The sequence below is a fragment of the Mobula birostris genome, chromosome 5, assembly GCF_030028105.1.
Source record: "Mobula birostris isolate sMobBir1 chromosome 5, sMobBir1.hap1, whole genome shotgun sequence".
NCBI lineage: Eukaryota > Metazoa > Chordata > Chondrichthyes > Myliobatiformes > Myliobatidae > Mobula > Mobula birostris.
The window spans coordinates 13,304,061-13,328,174 of NC_092374.1; the positions used below are offsets into that span (position 1 = coordinate 13,304,061).

General features: G+C 40.0%; 1 protein-coding gene across 5 annotated transcripts in view; it reads right to left on the reverse strand.

Moving 5' to 3' along the window:
- nek1 (NIMA-related kinase 1) overlaps positions 1-24,114 on the reverse strand; it is a 148,880-nt gene that overhangs the window by 118,986 nt on the left and 5,780 nt on the right. For 4 of the 5 annotated variants that reach the window (XM_072257636.1, XM_072257633.1, XM_072257634.1 and 1 more), the window contains exons 5-11: positions 18,815-18,898; positions 15,381-15,448; positions 12,028-12,114; positions 11,859-11,913; positions 4,501-4,701; positions 3,453-3,519; positions 1,385-1,533 (exon numbers count right to left, since the gene is read on the reverse strand). In XM_072257636.1, the coding sequence (XP_072113737.1) occupies positions 1,385-1,533; positions 3,453-3,519; positions 4,501-4,701; positions 11,859-11,913; positions 12,028-12,114; positions 15,381-15,448; positions 18,815-18,898 (711 nt within the window). Of the gene's footprint in view, positions 1-1,384; positions 1,534-3,452; positions 3,520-4,500; positions 4,702-5,938; positions 6,291-11,858; positions 11,914-12,027; positions 12,115-15,380; positions 15,449-18,814; positions 18,899-24,114 lie in introns of those variants that run through there. The other variant, XM_072257637.1, reaches the window with a different exon arrangement.

Sequence of the window (24,114 nt, forward strand, 5' to 3'; positions counted from 1 at the left end):
ACTGCTAATGTAATGACTTCTTTGTAATATTCACTGCTGAGATAACGGTTTCTCTGTAGCAGCAATGTTTGGATTATTGCTGGAGATAATGGGGTGCATGTAGCTAATACGAGATTTGTGGCTGTGTCTTGAGATTCTGGAAGCAGTTGCTTTCGCGGGCTTTTAGCAGAGGGAGAGAGAGATAAAGAGAGAAGACACGAATGGAGCGATTTGGTAGTCCGCCGGACGGGGTGGACTCAGAGCGAGGGTCCGAAGGGCAGTGACGATCGAAGGAGGATCAGCAAAGGGGAAACTGTGAGCTCTAACTTTGTGTGCACGGACAATTTAATAAGATTTGGGCCCTGTTTCTTTTATATTTCATTTCTCTACTAACCATATAGTCAAAGTAAGAGTTATAAAGCTTAATTGTTTAATCACATATCGTGTACTGTTTGTTATTTTGGGGTACTGATTTGTAACAGGGGAGCATCCACCCAAACGAGATTTCTTAAGTTGGCCGGGCAGGGGGCTATATTAAGCTGCTAGGCGAAGCGAGTGTTACAATTGCTATCTACTGGCTATTTACTTTTGGCAATTATCACAGGACTTGACCTAGTGATGAAGTTACAGATATTAGCACTGACTTCCAATACCACTGCAGTTAGCAGAAGCAAATGTTTCTGCTTCTGGCAATATGCAGTTGATTTTGGTAATTCCCTGAGGTGCTTCTGCTAGGAGCTTTAGGTACTGTAAAAAAAAATACAGCAGGCAAGGGAGGTCAAATGATATTTTATAACATCAAACCCAAAATTTGACAGTAAAACCCATTTAACCACTAAAGTAGTTACAACGTGCTATCATTTGCATGCTATCAGATAACCAGCAGTGATTAAGTACTGGCATTGCTAATATGCAAGTTTAGTGATATGCATTGCAAGTTCCAGTGCAATACTCTTACATACTCCAGAGGGTTTACTTCATAGCTCCTCCATAAAATTTTCACATCACAATTGCTCCAATCTCATTTCAGAGAAGCAATAAAAAAATTAGAGGAAAAAAGGAGCCGACGTAACCACTATAATAGACATTGTAAAGTTCTGAAGATAAACTTAAGCCCACAAAACAAAGGTGTCAAACAGTTCTAAACAATGCATCACAATGAAACCATATCAACAAAAGCGTTTGCCAAATTAAGCACACTCAAAACAGAGTTCGCTGACAAAGACACTAGTTATTCAATGGTCACATACATATTTTCTAAATCAGCAAAATTCAGTAACAAATCAAAATTGCAAACTAGCTGAAGAGAGTTAACAAAATCATAATACAAAACCTTCAACAATCTTATCACCAGGTAAAAACATCAGAGAATAAATCTACATTTTATTATATTATCACCCCTTACCTGCTTGTGTTTCATCAGTAATTTCTTATCCGAAAGCTTTTTAGCTGCCTCTGCAGATTTTGCTGTCAATGGCACTTTATACTTGGCTGCTGGTTTGGTGATTTTCTGTGCTGGTCCAACAGATCCCGAGACTGGGCCTGGTCTTTTTACTGGCAAGGCAAGGAAAATCGGTGGTTAATTTTCTGCAAAACCCACAAGCTTCAAGTTTAATCTGTAAAATTATATCCTTAGTTTAGTGGCCCTAAAAGAGGGATCTCAGTTCTTAAGTCACCAATCATCTATCCTGGACCAAATACCTTGATGTCACAGCCAAGAAAGCTCATCACTGCCTCAGGAGGCTAAATAAATTCAGCACATCCCCATCCACTCTTATCAATTTTATTCATGCACCACAGAAAGCATTCTGTCTGGATGCATAACAGCTTGGTATGGCAACTGGCCTGCACGTGACCGCAAGAAACTGCGGAGCTGTGGACACAGCTCAGCACATCACAGGAACCGGCCTCCCCTATGAACTGGGTTTGTATTTCTCACTGTCTCAGTAATGCAGCCAGTATAATCAAAGAATTCACCCACCATGTCCATTCTAGGCCAATGAAGAGGACATTTCCTGTAGCGGGTGAGTCTACTACTAGAGGACACAGCCTCAGAATCGAGGGATGTCCGTTTAGGACAGAGATGAAGAAGAATTTCTTTAACCAGGGGCTGCTGAATCTGTGGAATTCATTGCCATGGATGGCTATTGAAGCCAAATCATTGGGTATATCTAAAGCAGAAGCTAATAGGTTCTTGATTAGTCAGGGTTTCAAAGGTTAGGGCAAGAAGGCAGGAGAATGGGGTTGAGAAGGATAATAAATCAGACACGATGGAATGGCAGAGCAAACTTGATGGGCCAAGTGGCCTAATTCTGCTCCTATATCTTATAGTCTTATGGTCTTTAACGAATTGGGAATCTATAAGCACATTCCCAGCAATGCTAATATCTTTTCCTATCCCTGAATTCAACTTTTATGTCCTCATATTGTTAATTTGAGCAGAGCTTGTTTTCTTCATACAAGAGATTATGCAGATGCTGGAAATCCAGAGCAACACACACAAAATGCTGAAGGAACGGGGTTCAGGGAGCAGGGGTCAGTTTCAGACAGTCCTGCTGAAGGGACTTGGTCTAAGACAGCAACTCTATTCCTTTCCACAGATGTTGCTTGACCTGCTAAGTTCTTCCAACATTTTGTTCCTTTCCTTAACTAATATTGTTGCATCCTCTTTTTAAAAAAAATTCTCTTCTACTTTTCATGAAATTCTGTAACTAGTAATGCACAGATGTTATTCATGTTCATGTTAAAATCATGTTTCAGTAACAGTCACAATATTACACTTTCACATGCCTAACTCAGTTGATTGCCAAGATTCATTGTATTTAAGCATGCACAATTGAGGAAACCAAACTTGTTTCCTTCTATCCATCATAGTCATACTTTATTAATCCCAGGGGAAATTGGTTTTCGTTACAGTTGCTCCACAAATAATAACAAGTAATAGAACCATAAATAGTTAAGTAGTAATATGTAAATTATGCCAGTAAATTATGAAATAAGTCCAGGACCAGCCTATTGACTCAGGGTGTCTGACCCTCCAAGGGAGGAGTTGTAAAGTTTTATGGTCACAGGCAGGACTGACTCAGTGCTGCATTGCGGTGGGAAAAGTCTCTGGCTGAATGTACTCCTGTGCCCACCCAGTACATTATGTAGTGGATGGGAGACATTGACCAAGATGGCCAAGTCATAGTCTCCCCTGTAAACATAGTCAACCCTCTGTCTTCCAAACCAGTTTACTGAAACTTAATTTTGGTTCTCTTCCTTCTTTCTCACCCACTACTAAATTGTAATGTAGAATAAATACCCCCAATGACTTTAATGCACTGAAGTGTTTCTGTTGAAGTGATCTGAAATCTATAAAATGCATTCTGAAACATTCTGAAAAGAAGGTGCAAAGGTTATAAATAACCCTCACGCAATTTTCAATTTTTTAAATATATTAAACAATGAAAAATCTCAGACATACTTCTTACCTGCTGTATTGATAACTGGTTTTGAAGCATGATTTTCAATTGCATGACCAAATTCTTCAATAATAAGCTAGAAATAGAGGCAGATGTGGACAAATGACCAAATACTATTCCTCAAGTCATTATCCTTAGAGTATTATAGGTACTTAACTATTGCTCAGCCATATCACTTTTCTTTCACTATGGTTAGAATTGTGTTGCATTTATACATTAACTTTAAAACATTAACATCTTCAAGTGTACATTAGGGCCAAGATCAGATTAAGAAAAGCTTTATGTCACAAAATATTATAATGATCAAAGCAGTAGGTTTCAATGAAAGGTAAACAGAGTTAGGGATTTAGTTAGAGATTTCTACTCTAGATTTAGAAATTTAGAGATTTTTAAAAAAAAATTCAGAGTTTCAGAGTCTGGAGAGTGAGTGTAATTAGAAACAGTCAGGAAAGATATTAAGGGAAGTCACACCTGAATAGGCAACAAGGAGGGACATGAAGGCACTGCATTTAATGTCATCTATATGGACTTCGGTGAAAAAAAACAGTAGAAACTTCTGGGTTTCCAGGAATGCAGGTAGTAGCAAATAGGATCCAAAATAGGATCAGGAAAGAAAAGGCAAATTGTTGACACATGTTTTGTGACTGAAAAATGTGGTGGGAGGATTATTCCTACACGTCTCATTACCCGGTTTGTTGCTTTGTGTAAAACTTATAATATAATTAAGGAGATATGACAAAAAACTCCGAATACAACTAAAAGCTATATTATTGATGGTGTATAGGAACAGCCATAGTGTGGGAAGATTTAAATTGTGCGGAAATAGTCACCTAAATTCAGAAAACAAGAAACATGTGACAACAGTAACATTGCTGTTATCCCCTAAAACCAGGAATCACCCTAAACTCTTCCGCACATAACAAAGATCAAAATGACATGGGCAATACAGTATGCTATATTACAACTATAAAGCAAATTTTTTTTTATAAATTGGGCCCAACTGGAAGTTTCCTTTCAGAAAACCTCCAAATTACGAAGGAAACATCATGATACTTACATCAGGTGAAAGCAACTTGTCAATTCTTTTGGCAAGAAGTGGTTTCTGCAGTAGAGATGTAACCGATGGTCTGTCCCTTGGGTTTCTCTTAAACAACTGTGACATTAAGTTCCGCAGATCATAAGAATAATGAGCAGAAACTGGTGGATAAGATCCACGGATGATCTTCAGCACCAGGTTTTTCATGTTACCAGCTTCAAACTACGTTAAAGAGAAAAGTGAACAAAGGTGGCAAATGCATCACTTGATATACACAAATGCGTCACTATGTAGAACAGTTACTTGTACATTGTGTTTTATAGGATTATTTTTAGATTTTTTTGGGGGGGTTTTTGTGTTCTTTACGCTTTTTTTTAAAAATGCTGCGTCGGATCTGGAGTAACAACCATCTTGTCTCATTTACACGTGTAATGAAGACAGACAGTAAATAATCTTGAACATATTCTGTTTATGCAGAAACTCTTACTTCAGCTCACTTGCACAAAGATTTATTAAAACAAAATCTCACTGAAAGCAAATATACGGGCAAATGCGATATTAACATGCATGCATTTACTAAATGAAACAAAGACATCTCTCCCACTGCCTTCTGAAGTTGGACATGTTAAAATATTATAAATGAAGGCACAAAATGGCAATAGCTGAGCAATTCCTCTTTCACTTAGCAAGATCAAAAAAAAGACAGAAGAGGAGATTTGAAAACTCACCCCAGTCCATGAGCAATCAAGGTGAAGAGGTAATTTGATAGAAAATTTCAGAACAATTCAAGACTTCTGACAAACAAATACCTGTCACTTTAATTCCCACTCTGACATGCCCATCTATGCCTTCCTGTATTGGTCCAAGGTAGAGTGTGAACTTAGACCAAAAGACATAGGAGCTGAATCAGGTTATTCAGCCCATTGAGTCTGTCTGCCATTCCAACATGGCCGAGTTATCATCCCTCTCCAACCCATTCTCCTCCCTTCTCCTCATAACCTTTGACGTTCTGATTAATCAAGAATTTATCGACCTCCACCTTAAATATACCTAATAATTTGGGTAAAAAAAGAACGGGTGCACAAACACTTTAGCATTGGCGTCCCATTATTTGCCGATGATTGAGTTTACTTTTGTTAAGTGCAGACCATTTTATATACCAAGGGAGTTCACTACAGTTGCGTTGGTAGCTGTATATACACCCACCCCCCAACTAATGCCGGCAAGGTACTGCATGAGCTCCACAGCCCTGGTGACTTTCAAACCAAACACCCCAATAGTATCCTCATTATCACAGGCAATTTTAACCACATGAACCTAAAGACATTCCTGCCTAGATTCCACCAGCATGTTGATTTTGCCACCGGAGGTGAAAGTTTACTAGACCTGGTTTACACCAACATACCAGGTGCCTCTAAAGCAGTAAATCGACCCCATATTGGACAATCAGATCACTTACCTGTAATGTTATTCCAGCATACAAATCAGTGATCAAACAGGTCAAACCAGTTCTAAAGGTAGCGAAAACCTGGTCCGAGGGTGCAACCTCTGTACTACAGGACTGCTTTGAAAACACAAACTGGAGAATGTTCAGAGAGGTTGCTACCTATGGCAACCATGTTAACATTGAGGAATATGTAGGTTCTGTGACCAGCTACATAGAGAAGTGAACTGAAGATGTTCCCATCATGAAACACATCCAGATGAGGACAAATTAGAAGCCATGGCTTACTACTAAGGTCTGTGCCAGGCTGAGGGATCATGATGCTGCTTTTAGATCTGGGACAGTTAAACACAGGACCCTTAGTATTATTAAGGGTCCCACTTACCCATTCAGCATCTTCTTAAACTTTCCACCATCAGGCAGAAGACTATGATGCACTTCCCCCAAGCCACTGGGCTTCTGAGATCCTGGCCACATCATTTTTGAAGTGTCACTGGTTAATCTACTCCATATCTTGACTCTGGCCAGGGTCTTCCTCACATCAGCTTCAGTCAGATAGAGTGTCTGCTCCCCGGGTGGGGGAAAGAGGGATGCCTTCCTTGCCGGCACAAAGTTCTGTGCATCAAACCGGGCATAGACAGGTGAGTCCTGGGCTGGCTGTCCTGGTCACTTAAGTAAGGTGAAGCATCTTCCAGTCTTCCATAGCCTCTCCTTTCCAGGTGCAGTGATTGCCATAGGACCACTGCTTGCTTGATGCAGCAGGTCATTCGCATTTGGCCCCTCCTACACTACTGTGCCCATAGCAAAGCCTTCACATGGCATCCCTGATCTTATTGAGTTTATGTCATGGTGTGACTAAGACTCCAGCAGTATAACTGGGTAAGCAGGGTTGGCTCATTAGCTTTGGTTGGCAGCCAGCCAAGGAGAAGGACGATTCCGATTCCAGACCCAGGTAGATGGGACTCATCAGCCTTGCCAGTCAGTCAGCCGAGGAGAAGGAAAACTCCAATACTCAACCTTCAGCTCTGCAGTCGCCACAGTCATCGCAGCACACTGTGCCATTGTAGAACGTCACCCAGCCTAAAGAGTGGAATCAGTCCATGCGCACCAATCCTCACTATAAACCTACGCAGCGCAGGTGGGAAGAAAAAAAAAATTCTACAGCAATGTGCCTCCAAGTACCCCGAAACCTCATCCTTAATAATAGACTCCAACATCTTTCCAACTACTGAAGTCAGGCTAACTGGCCTTTAATTTTCTTTCTTCTGTGTCCCTCCCTTCTTGAAGAATGGAATGACACTGGCAATTTTCCTGTCCTCTGAAACCATTCCAGAATCTAGTGATTTGTGAAAGATCATTATTAATACCTCCACACTCTTCTGCTACCTCTTTCAGAGCCCTGAAGTGTGGTTGATTTGGTCGAGGTGACTTATCTACCTTCAAGTCTTTCAACTTCCCAAGTATCTTCTCCTTAGTAATAGCAGCAACATGCATTTCTAACCCCTGACACTCTCATTTCTGGCATTTTGCTAGTATCTTTCACAGGAAGAATCCAGTTTATTCACATTTCTTTGGCCCCTATTACCAACTCTCCAGTGTTATTTTCCAGTTGAATTAAACTGGAGGCCTGCTGTTCCAGTTCAATTTGAAAAACAGTACATCATCTTCTATCCAGGCACACCGCTACCTTCAGGATTCAATAATGAAAATCAACAATTCAAATTATCTGACTTTTCCTTTTTATATATCAGAACTAGACAGTTACGCAATCTCAATGGCTCTCCACACAGCTTTAAAATACCTGGACAACACCTACATCTATGTCATGATGCTGTTCATTGACTATAGCTCAGCATTTAATGCCATCATTCCCCAAAATCCTGATTAAAGTAGTTGCAGAACCTGGCCTCTGTACCTCCCTCTGCAATTGGATCCTAAACTTCCAAACTGAAAGACCACAGTCTGTGTGGATTGGTGATAACATATCCTCCTCGCTGACAACCAACACTGGCGCACCTCAGGGGTGTGTGCTTCGCCCACTGCTCTACTCTCTATATACACATGACTGTGTGGCTAGGAATAGCTCAAATACCATCTATAAATTTGCTGACAATAAAACCATTGTTGGTAGAATCTCAGGTGGTGACGAGAGGGCGTACAGGAGTGAGATATGCCAACTAGTGGAGTGGTGCCACAGCAGCAACCTGGCACTCAACGTCAGTAAGATGAAAGAGCTGATCGTGGACTTCAGGAAGAGTAAGACAAAGGAACACATACCAATCCTCAGAGGAATCAAAAGTGGAGAGAGTGAGCAGTTTCAAGTTTCTGGGTGTCAAGATCTCCGAGGATCTAACCTGGTCCCAACATATCGATGTAGTTATAAAGGCAAGACAGGGGCTATACTTTATTAGGAGTTTGAAGAGATTTGGCATGTCAACAAATACACTCAAAACTTCTATAGTTGTACCATGGAGAGCATTCTGACAGGCTGCATCACTGTCTGGTATGGAGGGGCTACTGCACAGGACCGAAAGAAGCTGCAGAAGGTTATAAATCTAGTCAGCTCCATCTTGGGCACTAGCCTACAAAGTACCCAGGACCTCTTCAGGGAGCGGTGTCTCAGAAAGGCGGCATCCATTATTAAGGACCTCCAGCACCCAGGGCATGCCCTTTTCTCACTGTTACCATCAGGTAGGAGGTACAGAAGCCTGAAGACGCACACTCAGCGATTCAGGAACAGCTTCTTCCCCTCTTCCATTCCATTCCTAAATGGACACTGAATCTTTGGACACTACGTCACTTTTTAAATATTCTGTTTTTGCATGTTTTTAAAATCTACTCAGTATAGGTATACTATAATTGATTTACTTGTTTCATTTATTATTATTACTTTATCGTATTTTTATTTTTTCTCTGCTAGATTATGCATTACATTGAACTGCTGCTGCTAAGTTAACAAATTTCACGTCACATGCTACTGATAATAAACCTGATTCTGATTCTGATTCTTCTATAAGTTAGCCATCTGTAACATGAACTCAGCTTTTCTCTCTTCCACCGGGATATTACCTTGGGATATTATCCTCTCTGCAATTTCAATCTAACTTGCTTTTTCTCTTTTCTCTGATCTTTGAACTAAATTGCCAGATTAAATGAAATTTTCATCCTGAAGCATTAACTCCGTTCCTTTCTGAACAACAGTTTTTAAGCATTTTTTCTTCAATACATACCCAAGTTACAAAAGAAAAATTCACTCCATTTATGTTTTTTAAAAATTCTTAAAGTTACAATTCAAGATATTTTGTTCAACACCAAGTCAATGAGCACTTTTGGTTCCTTTTGCCCAAGATGTACGTGTTATTTTAATTAACTGCAAACTAATCCCATTTTCATTCTCCATATTGTCACATCAATATTTTCCTGATTCTACCACTCACCTTTATGCTCAGGGCAATTTAGTGTGCCCAATTAATTAACAACCTGCAAGCCCTTAGCTTTCTAAATTAAGGAAGAAACTATCAAAGAATTATAAGCAGTCGAATGGGAAAAAAAAATGGACATACTCCTTTCAGACAGCACTGGAAATCTGGACTGAACCTGGGTCATGAAGCTGAAAGGCAATTAATCAACCAGCTGCACTATTGTACCTCCCAAATCTAATCACATGACTTAGTCCATTAAAGGAGCTGTAATGGACAGTATCAGAATGACACTTCCTGTTTGCAATACACTTACGATCTTAAGATGCACTGCTTGATTAATTATTTCACACTTAGAATTGCAAAGCCAATTACAGAATACCCAAGGCATTAACAAATCGATGAGGTGCAGTTCATCTTTTCAGGTATGCATTTATAAGCCTTAACAACAATTGGGTAGGCAATATATCTTCATCCATTTACACATTATGAATTCATTCAGCATCACAATCTTTACGCAAAGTATTGTAGATTCTTCATTTTCAATGTCAGCCAATCACAGCAATTAGATTTACTTCCATCTTTAAATCACTATTCCAAACACTTCAATATATGCAGAAAATAATTTTCTATTTCAGAATCAGGTTTAATATCACCAGCATATGTTGTGAAATTTGTTGTCTTTGCAGCAGCAGTACAATGCAGTACAAAACATGAGAGAAAAAACTGAATCACAGGAAATATATATGTAACATATTAAATAGTTAAATTAACTAATTAGTGCAAATATAAAAATATAAGTAGTGAGGTAGTGTTCATGGGTTCAATGTCGATTCAGAAATTGGACAGCAGATGGGTCGAAGCTGTTCCTGAATTATTGACTGTGGCTTCAGGCTCCTGTACCTCCTTTCCCATGGTAGCAATGAGAAGAGGGCATGTGCTGGATGGTGGGGGTCCTTCATGATGGAATCGCTCCTTGAAGATGTCCTGGATACTGAGGCTAGTGCCCATCACGGAGCTGATTAAGTTCTCAACTCTCGGCAGCTTATTTTGACACTGTACAGTTGCCCTCCCCCATACTCGACAGGAATGCTCCCTACAGTACATCTGTAGAAATTTGTGAGTGCTTTTTGTGACAGCAAATGTCCTCAAACTCAAGAAACACAGCTGCTGTCGTGCATTCTTTGTAAATGCATCAATATGTTGGACCCAGGATAGATCTTCAGAGATGATGACACCCAGGATCTTGAAACTGCTCACCCATTCCACTTCTGATCCCCTGATGAAGACTGGTGTGTGTTTCCTTGTTTTACCCTTTCTGAAGTCCACAATCAATTCTTTGATCTTACTGATGTTGAGTGCAAGGTTATTGCTGTAACAACACTCAAACTAACTGTTACATCTTGCTCCTGTATGCCCTCATATCACCATCTGAATTTCTGCCAACAATAGTTGTGTCAACAGCATTTGAGCTGTGCCTAGCCACACAGTCATGGGTGCAGAGAGAGTAGAGCAGTGGGCAAAGCACACATCCCCGAGATGTGCCAGTGCTGACTGTCAACAAGGTGGAGATATTACTCAGATTGAGTCTTTCAAATTGGAAGTCAAGGATCCAGTTGCAGAGAGAGGGACAGAGGCCCAGGTTCTGGAGCTTTTCAATCAGAACTGTCGGAATAATTGTGTTAAACACTTAGCTGTAGTCAATAAACAGAACATTTTTATTCAACCAAAATTTTGTTTAACTGAAACACTAGATTTGTCTCACTTCACATCGAAGAACCTATAGCTTTAACTAAGCAACCTTCATTGATATGTTCATATCTTGTCACCCAAATTATCTTGATGAATTCCGATTGTGTAGCTATTATTTTGCTAATTATTCTAACCAGTTAACCTGGATTAAGTTTCTAATTATCTTTTGAATATGCTTTTCCCCATTTGATGATGCTCCTTCTTCACCTGTTTGCTTATTTAACCTGATTGCTAAGGATTCCACTTCCAAAACACTTAAGCCGGTAACATAGTGGTCAACATGACAGTGCCAGCGAACCAGGTTCAATTCCTGCCACTGTCTATAAGGAGTTTGTATGTTCTCTCTATGGCCGCATGGGTTTCTTCTGAGTATTCCAGTTTCCTCCCACATTCCAAAGACGTACAGGTTAGTATGTTTGGTCAGCTATTTTGACAAGGTTATCTTACAAGGATGGATTTCAAATTCTTTCTTATGAAATACATCAGAAGCAAACCTCACTTGTCAGATTCACAACAGTTTGCCTCAGCTTTAGCACTGAGAATCGATCTTTTTAATCTGCCCATTTAACCCTCAAGTCAGCCCTGTGACCTCTCTGGCGGTTTGATTAAGAACAGGTTGAAAGTGTTGACCTGCAATCATTAATATCAAAGTTGCAAAACAACCAAATGATTTCACAGAGAATGCCATCACCTTCAGCCAGGACCAAATTTAAATTTCAATGCCAGGGATTGACAGATTTAAAAATAAAAGGAAAAGTACTTACAGCATGTTTGAGGGTACACATCTCATATAGGACGCAGCCCAATGCCCAAATATCACTAGACACATGAATTAAGGTATCAATCAATAATTATTCATCTCCAGTAAAACAAATGCAAAGAATGATATTGACTTACTATCATGCTACAAACGATCAAAATGGTCAAATGTACCTTTTGTTGTTGTATGGCTTATTTTCACATATTTCTGGGGACAAGTAGTACGGTGTGCCAATGCAAGTCCGTGCCAGCTCCACAGTACTGTAAGGAAATCAATATTAATATTGTTGTAAATGTAATATAATTTCCCTATGCCATTTTATAAGTGGCAATAATCTATTTAAAAATGAACATATTTCCTAATTGTAACAATTTGAGGGAATGCAATTATTATGCACAATACATATCATTCTCAATTGAATCCTGCAAGTATCAGCTATGAGTGAAAAGTAAATAGCAAATGAATTTGAAATACAGACACTTCACCAAAATTTTTCTGGTTTTAGGCATATACTTCGGAGTCACGTTGCCCCAAGACATACAAGATGGAAACAGGCTCTTTGGTCCATTATTGACAAGATGGTGATCAATTACCAGTGTATACTAATCCTACTTGACAGTGCTCAGCCCAAATCCTTCCATGCCTGAACATTTCAAGTGCTCATCTATAATGAACAATGCTGTCAGAGTACCTGCCCCCACCAACCCCTCAGATAGAGACTTCCAAATTTTGACCACGTTGTGTTGGGGAGTAAAATAACACCTCCAAATCTCCTAACACTTAAACTATTACCTGTAGTATTATACATATTTGCTATTGGGGAAAATCTTTGCACCAGTGTTCTTAATCTTGAATACATCAATCAGCAATTGACACCCCAACCATCCCAACACCCCAGCCTCCTCTGGTCCTAAGAAAACAAATTCACACTTTTCTAGTCTCTCTTCATAACTGAAATGTTCCATCTCAGGCGCAACATCTTCTGAATTTCCTCTGCACCCTCACCAGTGCATAAACATCCACCTTGTGGTATGCTAATCAGAACAACAGTTGGTAGGTACTCCAGCCGCAGAATAATCAATGTTTTATAAAGTTGTACGATAATCTCTATTCTACATCCTGTCTAGTGACAGTTGCTACCCTCAAGAATCATTCCCTGCTCATAAAACCAAGATTATTTCAGATCAAATTTGCTAACTTGCTTTGGATCACATTAGTTCTTACATTTTAGACCAGTTCCCATTCATGACTTTGTCAAAGAATTTACTGAAATCCGTCTACAACAATCACTTTTAGATACCTCAAAAAAAAATTAAAAATTTTCAGAGCATCTGTCCTTATACTTCCTGACTATCCTGATCAATGCCTGCCTCTCTAACTAGATTAATCTTTGCATTCAGAATTTATTTTCCATTTGAGGCAGAGGTTGATAGGTTCTTGATTAGTCAGGGCAGGAATAGTTATGGAGAGAAGGCAAGAGATTGGGGCTGAGGGGGGAATGGATCAGCCATGATGAAATGCAGAGCAGACTCGATGAAACAAATTCTGCTCCTATATCTTAAGGTCTTATTTACGCTCCTCCAATCAGCAGGTACCTCTATGGCCAAAGATTAGAATATTATTTTAAAATCAAAATCACAGCAATCTTTTAGAAACATAGAAAACCTACAGCACAATACAGGCCCTTTGGCCCACAAAGTTGTGCCGAAAACGTCCCTACCTTAAAAATTACTAGGCTTACCCACAGCCCTCTATTTTTCTAAGCTCCATGTACCTATCCAAAAGTCTCTTAAAAGACCCTATCGTATCCGCCTCTACCACCGTTGCCGGCAGCCCATTCCACGCACTCACCACTCCCTGACATCTCCTCTATACCTACTCCCCAGCACCTGAGACCTGTGTCCTCTTGTGGCAACCATTTCAGTCCTGGGAAAAAGCCACTGACTATCCACACGATCAGTGCCTCTCATCATCTTATACACCTCTCATCCTCCATCGCTCCAAGGAGAAAAGGCTGAGTTCACTCAACCTATTCTCATAAGGCATGCTCCCCAATCCAAGCAACATCTTTGTAAATCTCCTCTGCACCCTTTCTATGGCTTCCACATCCTTCCTGTAGTGAGGCAACTTATCCAACTTGATGCTTTCCAAAAGCTCCAGCACATCCTTTTTCTTAATATCTACATGCTCAAGTTTTTCAGTCTGCTGCAAGTCATCACTACAATCACCAAGATCCTTTTCCGTAGTGAATACTGAAGTAAAGTATTCATCAAGTACCTCTGCTATTTCCTCCGGTTCCATACATACTTTCCCACTGTCACACTAGATAGGTCCAATTCTTTCATGTCTTATCCTTTTGCTCTTCACATCCTTGTAGAATACCTTGGGGTTTTCCTTCATCCTGCCCACCAAGGCCTTCTCATGGCCCCTTCTGGCTCTCCTAATTTCCTTCCTAAACTCCTTCCTATTAGCCTTATAATCTTCTAGATCTCTAACATTACCTAGCTCTCTGAATCTTTTGTAAGCTTTTCTTTTCTCCTTGACTAGATTTATTACAGCCTTTGTACACCACGGTTCCTATACACTACCATAACTTCCCTGTGTCATTGGAACATACCTATGCAGAACTCCACACAAATATCCCCTGAATATTTGCCACATTTCTTCTGTACTTTTCCCTGAAAACATCTGTTTCCAATTTAAGCTTCCAATTTCCTGTCTGATGGCCTCATAATTCCCCTTACTCCAATTAAACGCTTTTCTAACTTGTCTGTTCCTATCTCTCTCCAATGCTATTGTAAAGGAGATAGAATTATGATCACTATCTCCAAAATGCTCTCCCACTGAGAAATCTGACACTTGACCAGGTTCATTTACCAATACCAGATCAAGTACAGCCTCTCCTCTCGTAGGCTTTTCCTCTGCTACACTAAGCAGACCTTGGTCTATCTGCCTGCAAGCACACAAAGACATTTATGACATCCTCTTTTTGAAAGGTAATCTAAAATTCCACTGTCACCCTCTCCATATTCTCCAATTACAACATCCTTTCGTATGATGTTCTCTCCTAGGAACTCTGGCATTGATGGTCATGCCTTAAATAAAACTCTACTACTGCACATTTTCCCAAAATTGCCACTCTTCTTTCTCCACTAAGCCTTTGAACAGGTTATGGCCACCTGTCCTGAAGTTCCCTTAAATTCAGTGCTGAATGTCACTAAAGAACATTCCTTTAAGGCTCCTCAGCACGCTTACTATATTGAAAAAAGACAACATAATGCAGGCTATTGTTAATTCACTATTATGTAACCACATTAAAATGATGCTGAAACATTATGCACTTTTTGAAAGACTTTCATTTTTTGATATGCGAGCAAAAGAAATATATTTCAAGTAATTCTCAAAGTTCAACAAATAAATGACTTTATTTTGAGTAAGGATGAAGGCAATGCTCTTGCAAATGGTGCATGAACAAAAGAGGGAATGCATGTAAATCATGCTTCCTTTCGAACAGTTTGTACTTTACCTGTTGAGTACTCTAGCTATTCCAAAATCTCCCAGCTGCACCGTCCCATCTTTGGTTAGAAAGATATTCTGGGTCAGAAGGAATAAGTGTGAGACTTATTATGCAAAAATACAGTATTTTAGTTTACAGTTTTAAGCAAACCTTTTTGGATTCGGAACGTACAAAATTTGTTATACTATGAAAACAATGTGATACAGCTTACAAGTTAAGGAAATGGATTTTGTGTGGCCAGGATTAAAATACTTTCTCCTCCCAACACAAGAAATGATATTCTCTATCCTACATTGAAAATGCAATTAAGTCTCCAGTTATTTTAGATGTGGAGTCTTTATAAACATCGTAGCCTTGGGACTGAATCACCTGCTATTTTGAAGAACCTACCTGGTCTTCATGCTTGTAATCAAAATGGACCAGAAATCTGTTTAGATCTGCAACTGGTAGCTTACTTGTACTAACAGGTTACTACCCAAGCAACGAAGCTAAAAAGTACTTCCACAATTTAGGTACAGAAACTGATAGGACAAGACACATTTACCCAAAACCAATTGCCTTATATTAAAAAATGATGAGTTTCCATAATATTTATAAAAATAAGAAACTTCACTAACATTTGAAGAAACAAATTTATTTTTAAATACAAGTAATTTTTACATTAACTAAAATTTAATTTGTTCTGATTACTGCACAACTGCCCAAAAAGGTGGGGAAATAAATGTGTATAACTTTAGTCTTTTATACTGAACACTAAATTAAAAATTCAAATACAGCTCCATCCCCTGCACTTATACTACTAACAGAAGTTATTCCATACTTTTTTTTCCCCTTACGGTAGTAGATCTCGAATGTGGAATGACAAGACCTTTATCTCCACACTCATATCGTAGGGTAGTACATAAAACACAAGAGATTTTGTAGTTACTGAAAACCCAGAGCAACACACATTGACAATTGAGTGCAACATCAGTGGAATGCAGCACCAGAGGTGAAGGATCTTGGATGAGATATTAAACCAAATCAATGCCTACTTTAGCAAACATAAAGGACACCAAATTCAGATTCCTAGGTGACATAAATTCCTTTACTAAGATGATCAAGACAAAATATCTGGTCATTTTTTTCCACTGCTGTTTATAGTAACATGCATGTGGAAATTAATGCCTGTGGTTTTCTCCAAGAGAACCACAAACTGTACCTTGGAGAACATCCTAACTGGTTGCATCACCGTGTGGTATGAACAGGCCACTGCATAGGATTGGGAAAAGCTGCAGAAAATTATAAACTCAGCCAGCTCCATCATGGCACTAGCCTCGGCAGCATCATGGACATCTTCAAGGATGGATGCCTCAAAAAGGCAGCATTAATCACCAAGGACCTCCATCACCCAGGACATACCCTCTTTTCAATGCTACATCAAGGAGGTGGGTCAGGAGCCTGAAGCCACATACTCAATGTTTCCTCTATCATCAGATTTCTGAACAGAGGATGAACCCATGAACACTTTCTCAGTACTTTTTCACTACTTATTTAATTTAACTTTATACTTCTTACTCTAATTTTCAGTTTTTATTATTATGTATTGCAATGTACCAGTGGTGCAAAACAACAAATGTCATGACATATGCCAGTGATATTTAACCTGAACTACATTTCAAAATGACTTCATTGATTGTAAAGTTTAAAGCACACTGAGATCATGAAAAAAAATATTTTCTTCCAAGTCTTTAATAGAAATTGAACATTATCCTTGCAAAATTTATTGGCTGTGAGCATTGTTGCAACATCTGGAAAACATGCAAGGTATGAGAGGTGAGCACAACTTTTCTTTCTCCCTGCTCTTGTGTTTTCCTTCACCCATTCAATATGCTTGCCAAGCTTACAATGGCAAAGAGAAATTAACAAAGCCAGGCCAAGTCAAAACACCAACAGAAAACTTATCACACCTCTCTTCTAGGTACAGCTTAAAGAAGTCACATGGAAATGACTGAGACACAGTATTTGCACATACTGCCTTCTGTCTTAAAGATTGAGACCATTCCATCAACTGCATCCCCCTCATTCTTGCTCATCCCCTAATGCCTGGACCAGACTTCCAAGATTTATTACTGCACTTAATGAAATCTACTTGTACTTTTCTCCTCATGTGGATAGCTTCCATCTAACTGCATGCCTTCTCCTAAACTGCCTAGCTCATGAAACACCGTTCACATGCCTTCAAAATTAGCACCACAAAATTATTTGCTTTGTGAATACCTGTGGTTCTGAAACCATCACCCCTCTCAACTCTTCTGTCTCAAATTTCCCTCTGGCTAATTTTGATTGACATTATTAACTGTTTTCTCTTGTCAGATTCTAACCTTCTCTCCTTCAGCCATCATTGATCTTTTCTTTTCAAAAGAAAAAAAGCACCCCCACCTCTCCACTCCTGCAATCAACTATGATTTCCTCCATTCAACAGTTGGGAAGACCAGATCCATTGCTCTCAGCCTGTAGCTCAATTAGCACAGTCAGACGTATCAAGTGTCTGCATGTTACTGCTACCAGTCTGCTAAACAAGACTGTGCTTTACTGAACAGTATATTTCTTCCCAAGGCTAGTGTTGGAATACACCTGTGCAATCAGTAACGATGTCTTTTCACTCACTTCTTCCTTTACTTTAGATTATCCGTTACTGGAATACTCATTCACACCTATCCTTCCAGATTAATTATCCCAAAACTTTCAGGGAACCTTGAAATTTCTATTACCTCTGAACTTGAGCTCATCTGAAACTGTGCTACCTTTGTCCTAGTTTTCATCAAATCCCCCTTAGCTATCCCCCTATGCTTTCTGACCTACAGAGGCTCCCAGTAAAGGATCAACATTTTTAAATTCTTGTCATCGGCTTCAAATCCCTACAAGGCCTTGTCCATTTCACTCGTAGTGATGTAATGTACTCTTTCAATTCAAGGCCCAAGCATGGGAAGTTTTAATTGTTTTACCACAAAGCTCTCTCACCCCATCAAGGCCTGAAGTTCCATAATCCCCTCACTACACCTCTGTTACTTCAAGAAGCTTGTATCATCAAATCTGTCCTTGTGTATCAAATTTTACCTGATGTCATTACCAAAAAATAAATTGAGGCATTTAAGTGTTTCATAAATATGGATTGTTATAATACAAAACAGAATATCTGTACACAAATCATATTCATTGTAAATTTGAATTGATTTTTTCCAACCCATCGTGTTTAGAAAAAAAATTCTATACTAAACAGTTCAACTCAGTGACATTAGTGGATCCTGACAAACTCAAGAGCTCCACGTAACAGGACATACAGCTGGAATTTCTTCCTCACAATGCACTAGTAAAATATACAACCTACAAGTAATGATACAGTGAGTACCAATCATATTCTTGAAAATATTACCATAACTAAACTGATTAAACAAGCTCACCTGTGACTTGATATCCCTGTGCAGAATCTTTCTATCATGTACATGTTTCAAAGCCAAGCAAATTTGCACAAACCAATCCAGGATCTAGTCACAAAAAAAATTCAGTAAAACTGTGTACAAGTAGAAATCAGATCAGACAATATCAAGGTCATACAGTATATTTCACTTCAAAAGATAATAAGCAGACCTCATTTACAAATTTGCCAGAGTGACATCACTATTCACAACTCTATTTTAACACAAATCACTATTAGAGATTCAGGAGCAGTTTATTTTGAATATAAAAGTGCAGGAATACTATATTATAAACTGGAGGCCTCTGGAACAACAAACAATCTATTCAAGTGTAGTCAGTTTACGGTCCCAAAGATGTATATGCAAACATTTTATTCAAGTCAAGTCACTTTTTATTGTCATTTTGACCATAACTGCTGGTACATAACTGCAAAATACTCTCAGTACAACCTCTGTAGAATGTGGTGAGGAAGGGGTTGGGAGATGGACTTTTCTCAGCCTTCAAAGTTAATGGGACTTTCACTAATCTGCAAATACTACTACTTCACAACCAACTATCCCAAACCCGCTATCACCAACAAACATAATATTCATTAGATTATGATTATAATGGAACATAGTTCCAGAGTCCCATAACAACCATTTTTTCAAGCTTCAGAACATTAAAAACTTCTATTGATAAATAGATAAAAATATTGATAAAAATAGTATCCTAATTAAATAAGATTCAACTTTATTGTCATTGTGCCAAGTACAGATACAAAGCCAATGAAATACAGTTAGCATCTAACCAGAAATGCCATAGTGTTATTTACAAAATAACTGTGAATAAAAAGTGCTACAGCACACAAATATAAAAGTACTGAGACAGTACAATATGGGTGCAATACTGCTTAGCGCTGTGATGTGAGGTTCAGCAGGGTCACAGCCTCAGGGAAGAAGCTCTTCCTGTGCCTGCTGGTGCAGGAGTGGAGGCTCCTATAGCGCCTACCGAATGGGAGGTGAGTAAAAAGTCCATGGTTAGGGTGAGATGCATCCTTGATACAGGTGTCCCCCGCTTTTCGAACGTTCGCTTTATGAAACCTCACTGTTACAAAAGACCTACATTAGTTCCCTGTTTTCGCTAACAGAAGGTGTTTTCACTGTTACGAAAAAAATCAGTGCGCGTCCCCAGCAGCCTCTCTCCCCCGGATTTGGAACGGCATTCTCGCCGGCATTGCTTAAACACGTGCCTGTGAGCAGCTGTTAGCAAGAAGAGTTCTAAGGTGTCGGAAAAGCCTAAAAGAGCTCATAAGGGTGTTACACTTAGCGTAAAATTAGACACAATTAAGCGTTTCGATCGTGGTGAACGAAGTAAGAACAACGTGAGCTTGGCTTGTGGAAGCTGACAAAGATGATGTTGAAGAGGTTTTGACATCCCATGACCAAGAACTGATAGATGAAGAGCTGATGCAATTGGAAGAGGAAAGGATAACAATTGAAACCGAATGCAGTAGCAAACGGACCGAAAGTGACTGCATGAGATTTTCACTGCAATGACAAAGTACGACTTTAATTTTGAAAGGGTACGTAGGTTTAGGGGATATTTACAGGACGGTTTGAGTCCTTACAAAGAACTGTATGATAGAAAAATGTGCGAGGCTCAGCAGTCAAGCAAGCCTTCCACATCAGCCGACGAACCTTGACCTTCGACATCGAAGCGGGCAGTCATAGGAGAAGATGAGCTGCCTGCCCTAATGGAAACAGACGACGATGAGATGACACCTCAGTGTCCCACCACCCCAACCCCCAGGCCGCGGACAGATACCGATTCACAGAGAATGCAGTGGTAGCTGGGAGGCACACAGCACATCTTTAAGAAAAAAGCCGAAATAAACATGCTAATTAATTAGGTGCCCGGCACGTAATTAATTAGCATGTTTATTTCGGCTTTTTTCTTAAAGATGTGCTGTGTGCCTCCCGGCTACCGCTGCACCGCTGTATGCTTCGTTGATCCGACTCAGCCTAACACACCATCAGCTCGGCAAGCTGTCTTCCCGATTCCAGTAAGTGATACTACACTGTACATACATTATTTCTACTTTATATAGGCTGTGTATTTTTACGTGTTATTTGGTATGATTTGGCAGCTTCATAGCTTAAAGGTTACTGGAGAGAGTGTTTTTGCCAACAGCGCTTGCATGAGATTTTCTGCCGAGAGCGCTTGCGTGAGATTTTCGCTACCGAGAACAGTGCAGGCAATGACTGTGGAGAAGTATTTCTACTTTATATAGGCTGTGTATTTATCATATCATTCCTGTTTTTACTATATGTTACTGTTATTTTAGGTTTTATGTGTTATTTGGCATGATTTGGTAGGTTACTTTTGGGTCTGCGAACGCTCACAAATTTTTCCCATATAAATTAATGGCAATTGCTTCTTCGCTTTACGACATTCCAGCTTACGAACCGTTTCAGAGGAACGCTCTACCTTCGGATGGCGAGGGAAACCTGTAATCCTTTTCGCCCTGTCCAGGCAGCGTTTATGGTAGATGTTCTCAATGGTGGGCAATTGGGTGCTGATAATCCACTGGGCAGTTTTCACCACACGCTGGAGTGCTTTGCGGTCCGATAAGGGACGATTGCCATACCACACTGAGATGCAGTTGGTGAGTATGCTCTCAATGGTACAGCGGTAAAAGTCCATCAGTATCCTGGGACAGAGGTGAGCTTTCTTGATGCTCCACAGGAAATAAAGACGCTGTTGCGCCTTTTTGATCAGGATGGAGGAGGTCAGGGACCAGGTGAGATCCTCGGAAATGTAGATACCAAGGAATTTGAAGCTTGATACATGCTCCACTACAGCTCCGTTGATCTAGATGGGGACGTGAGTGTGGCTCCTAGCACGCCTGAAGTCCATAATGATCTCCTTGGTCTTCTGGGTGTTAAGGGCCAGGTTGTTGTCGGCACAACACGCAGCCAGGTGCTAGACCTTGTCCCTGTAGGCCGTCTCGTCATCCCCTCTGATCAGGCCAACCACCGTGGTGTCATCTGCGAACTTGATTATGGAGTTAGAACCATGTACAGGAATGCAGTCATAGGTGAAAAGGGCGCATAGAAGAGGGCTCAGCACACAGCCTTAAGGCACACCGGTGTTCAGGGCGAGAGTGGAGGAGAGGTTGTCTATCTTAACTGATTGGGGTCTGTTAGTCAGAAAGTTCCAAGGTCCAATTACATAGAACGTAGAATAGTACAGCACAGTACAGGCCCTTCAGCCCACAATGTTGTGCTGACCCTCAAACCCTGCCTCCCATATAAGCCCCCACCTTAGATTCCTCCATATACCTGTCTAGTAGTCTCTTAAACTTCACTAGTGTATCTGCCTCCACCACTAACTCAGGCAGTGCAATTCATGCACCAACCACTCTGAGTAAAAAAACCTTCCTGTAATATCCCCCTTGAACTTCCCACCCCTTACCTTAAAGCCATGTCCTCTTGTACTGAGCAGTGGTGCCCTGGGGAAGAGGCACTGGCTATCCACTCTATCTATTCCTCTTATTATCTTGTACACCTCTATCATGTCTCCTCTCATCCTCCTTCTCTCCAAAGAGTAAAGCCCTAGCTCCCTTAATCTCTGATCATAATGCATACTTTCTAAACCAGGCAGCATCCTGGTAAATCTCCTCTGTACCCTTTCCAATGCTTCCACATCCTTCCTATAGTGAGGTGACCAGAATTGCAGAGGGATGAGCTGATACCAAGCTGGCAAAGTTTGGCGATCAGCTTGGAGGGGATCACAGAATGCTGACCTAAAGTCAATGAACAGCATTCTGACGTAAGAGTTGGGGCTGTACAGGATTGACCTGGTATGGAAACACAAATGCCCAGGAACAGAAAAGGAAAAGCCTACAAAAAGTGATGGATATAGCCTAGTCCATCAAAGGCAAAGCCATCCCTACCACTGAGCATACTTACATGGAGCACTGCCACGAGAAAGCAGTATTCACCATCATGGACCCTCACCATCAAGGCCATATCTCTTCTCACTGGTGTCATTGGGATGGAGGTACAGGAGCCTTGAGTCCCACACCACCAGGTTCAGGAACAGTTATTCCCTACAACCATCAGGCACCCAAACCAGCATGGATAACTTCACTCACCAAAACTCTGAACTGATGCCACAACCTATAGATTTACTTTCAAGAATTCTACAACTCATGTTTATTTGGACAATTTGTGTTTCACACCTTGGTGGTTGGCCCCTCTTTATGTTTATTGTTCATAAGTTCTATTGTATTCATTTTCCTGTAAACACCTGCAAGAAAATGAATCTCAAGGTTGTATATGGTAATATATACACACTTTGATAATAAATTTATTTTGACTTTGAAAACCTGGAGCAGCAGTAGTTTTAACAGCCCCTTTACCCATGGTGTCTTCCTGAAAGTCATCTCATCTACCGTTTCCTGCCTCATTTTTATAATACCAATTCCTCCATAATTAAAAAAAATCCACCTCAGCCTCAAATCTACTTAATACCTGAACTCGCATCTACCTGGAATAGAGAAGACTTACAATTAGAAACAAAACTTGTCACCTGGACATTCCCCAAATGGCTCAGAAACAGTTAACCTGCTGAAGCCACTCAAGCAGTCCCGTGTCTCTCCTGATAGCTCAGTTTATCGAGCACTGAGAAACTAAATAGCTAACTGCTGCTAGTTGTGTCATGCCTATTCTGATTGCAGATAGCTTACTCTTCACGATATTTGATCTATCAACTGAAGAAATAAGATTACTACCTGAATATATTTACTAGAATTTAGAAGAATGAGGGGGGATCTCATTGGATCTCTACTGGATATCGAAAGGCCTAGATAGCTAGATCTAGAATGTACATTGACAGGATGCAACCACGTCCCTTCAGTAATTTCTTTAGCCAGAGAGTTTTGAATCTATGGAATTCATTGTCACAGATGGCTGTGAAGGCCAAATCACTGGGTATATTTAATGCAGAGGTTGACAGGTTCTTGATTAGTAAGGGACTCAAAGGTTACAAAGAGAAGGCAACAGACGGGGGTTGAGAGGGATAATAGATCAGCCATTATTGAAAAGTGACACAGGCTCCGTTAGCTGAATGGCCTAATTCTGCTCCTACTGTATATCTTATGGTTGTATGGTCTTTTTTTAGTTAATTTTTCAGTTCAGTCTCAGTTTAATTATTTACTGTTCTCTATGTCTTCACCTTTGCTGTTATGATCTCTGCCTTGAAAGCAGCCAGAGGAAGTTGCAAATCCAAATCTGATCCT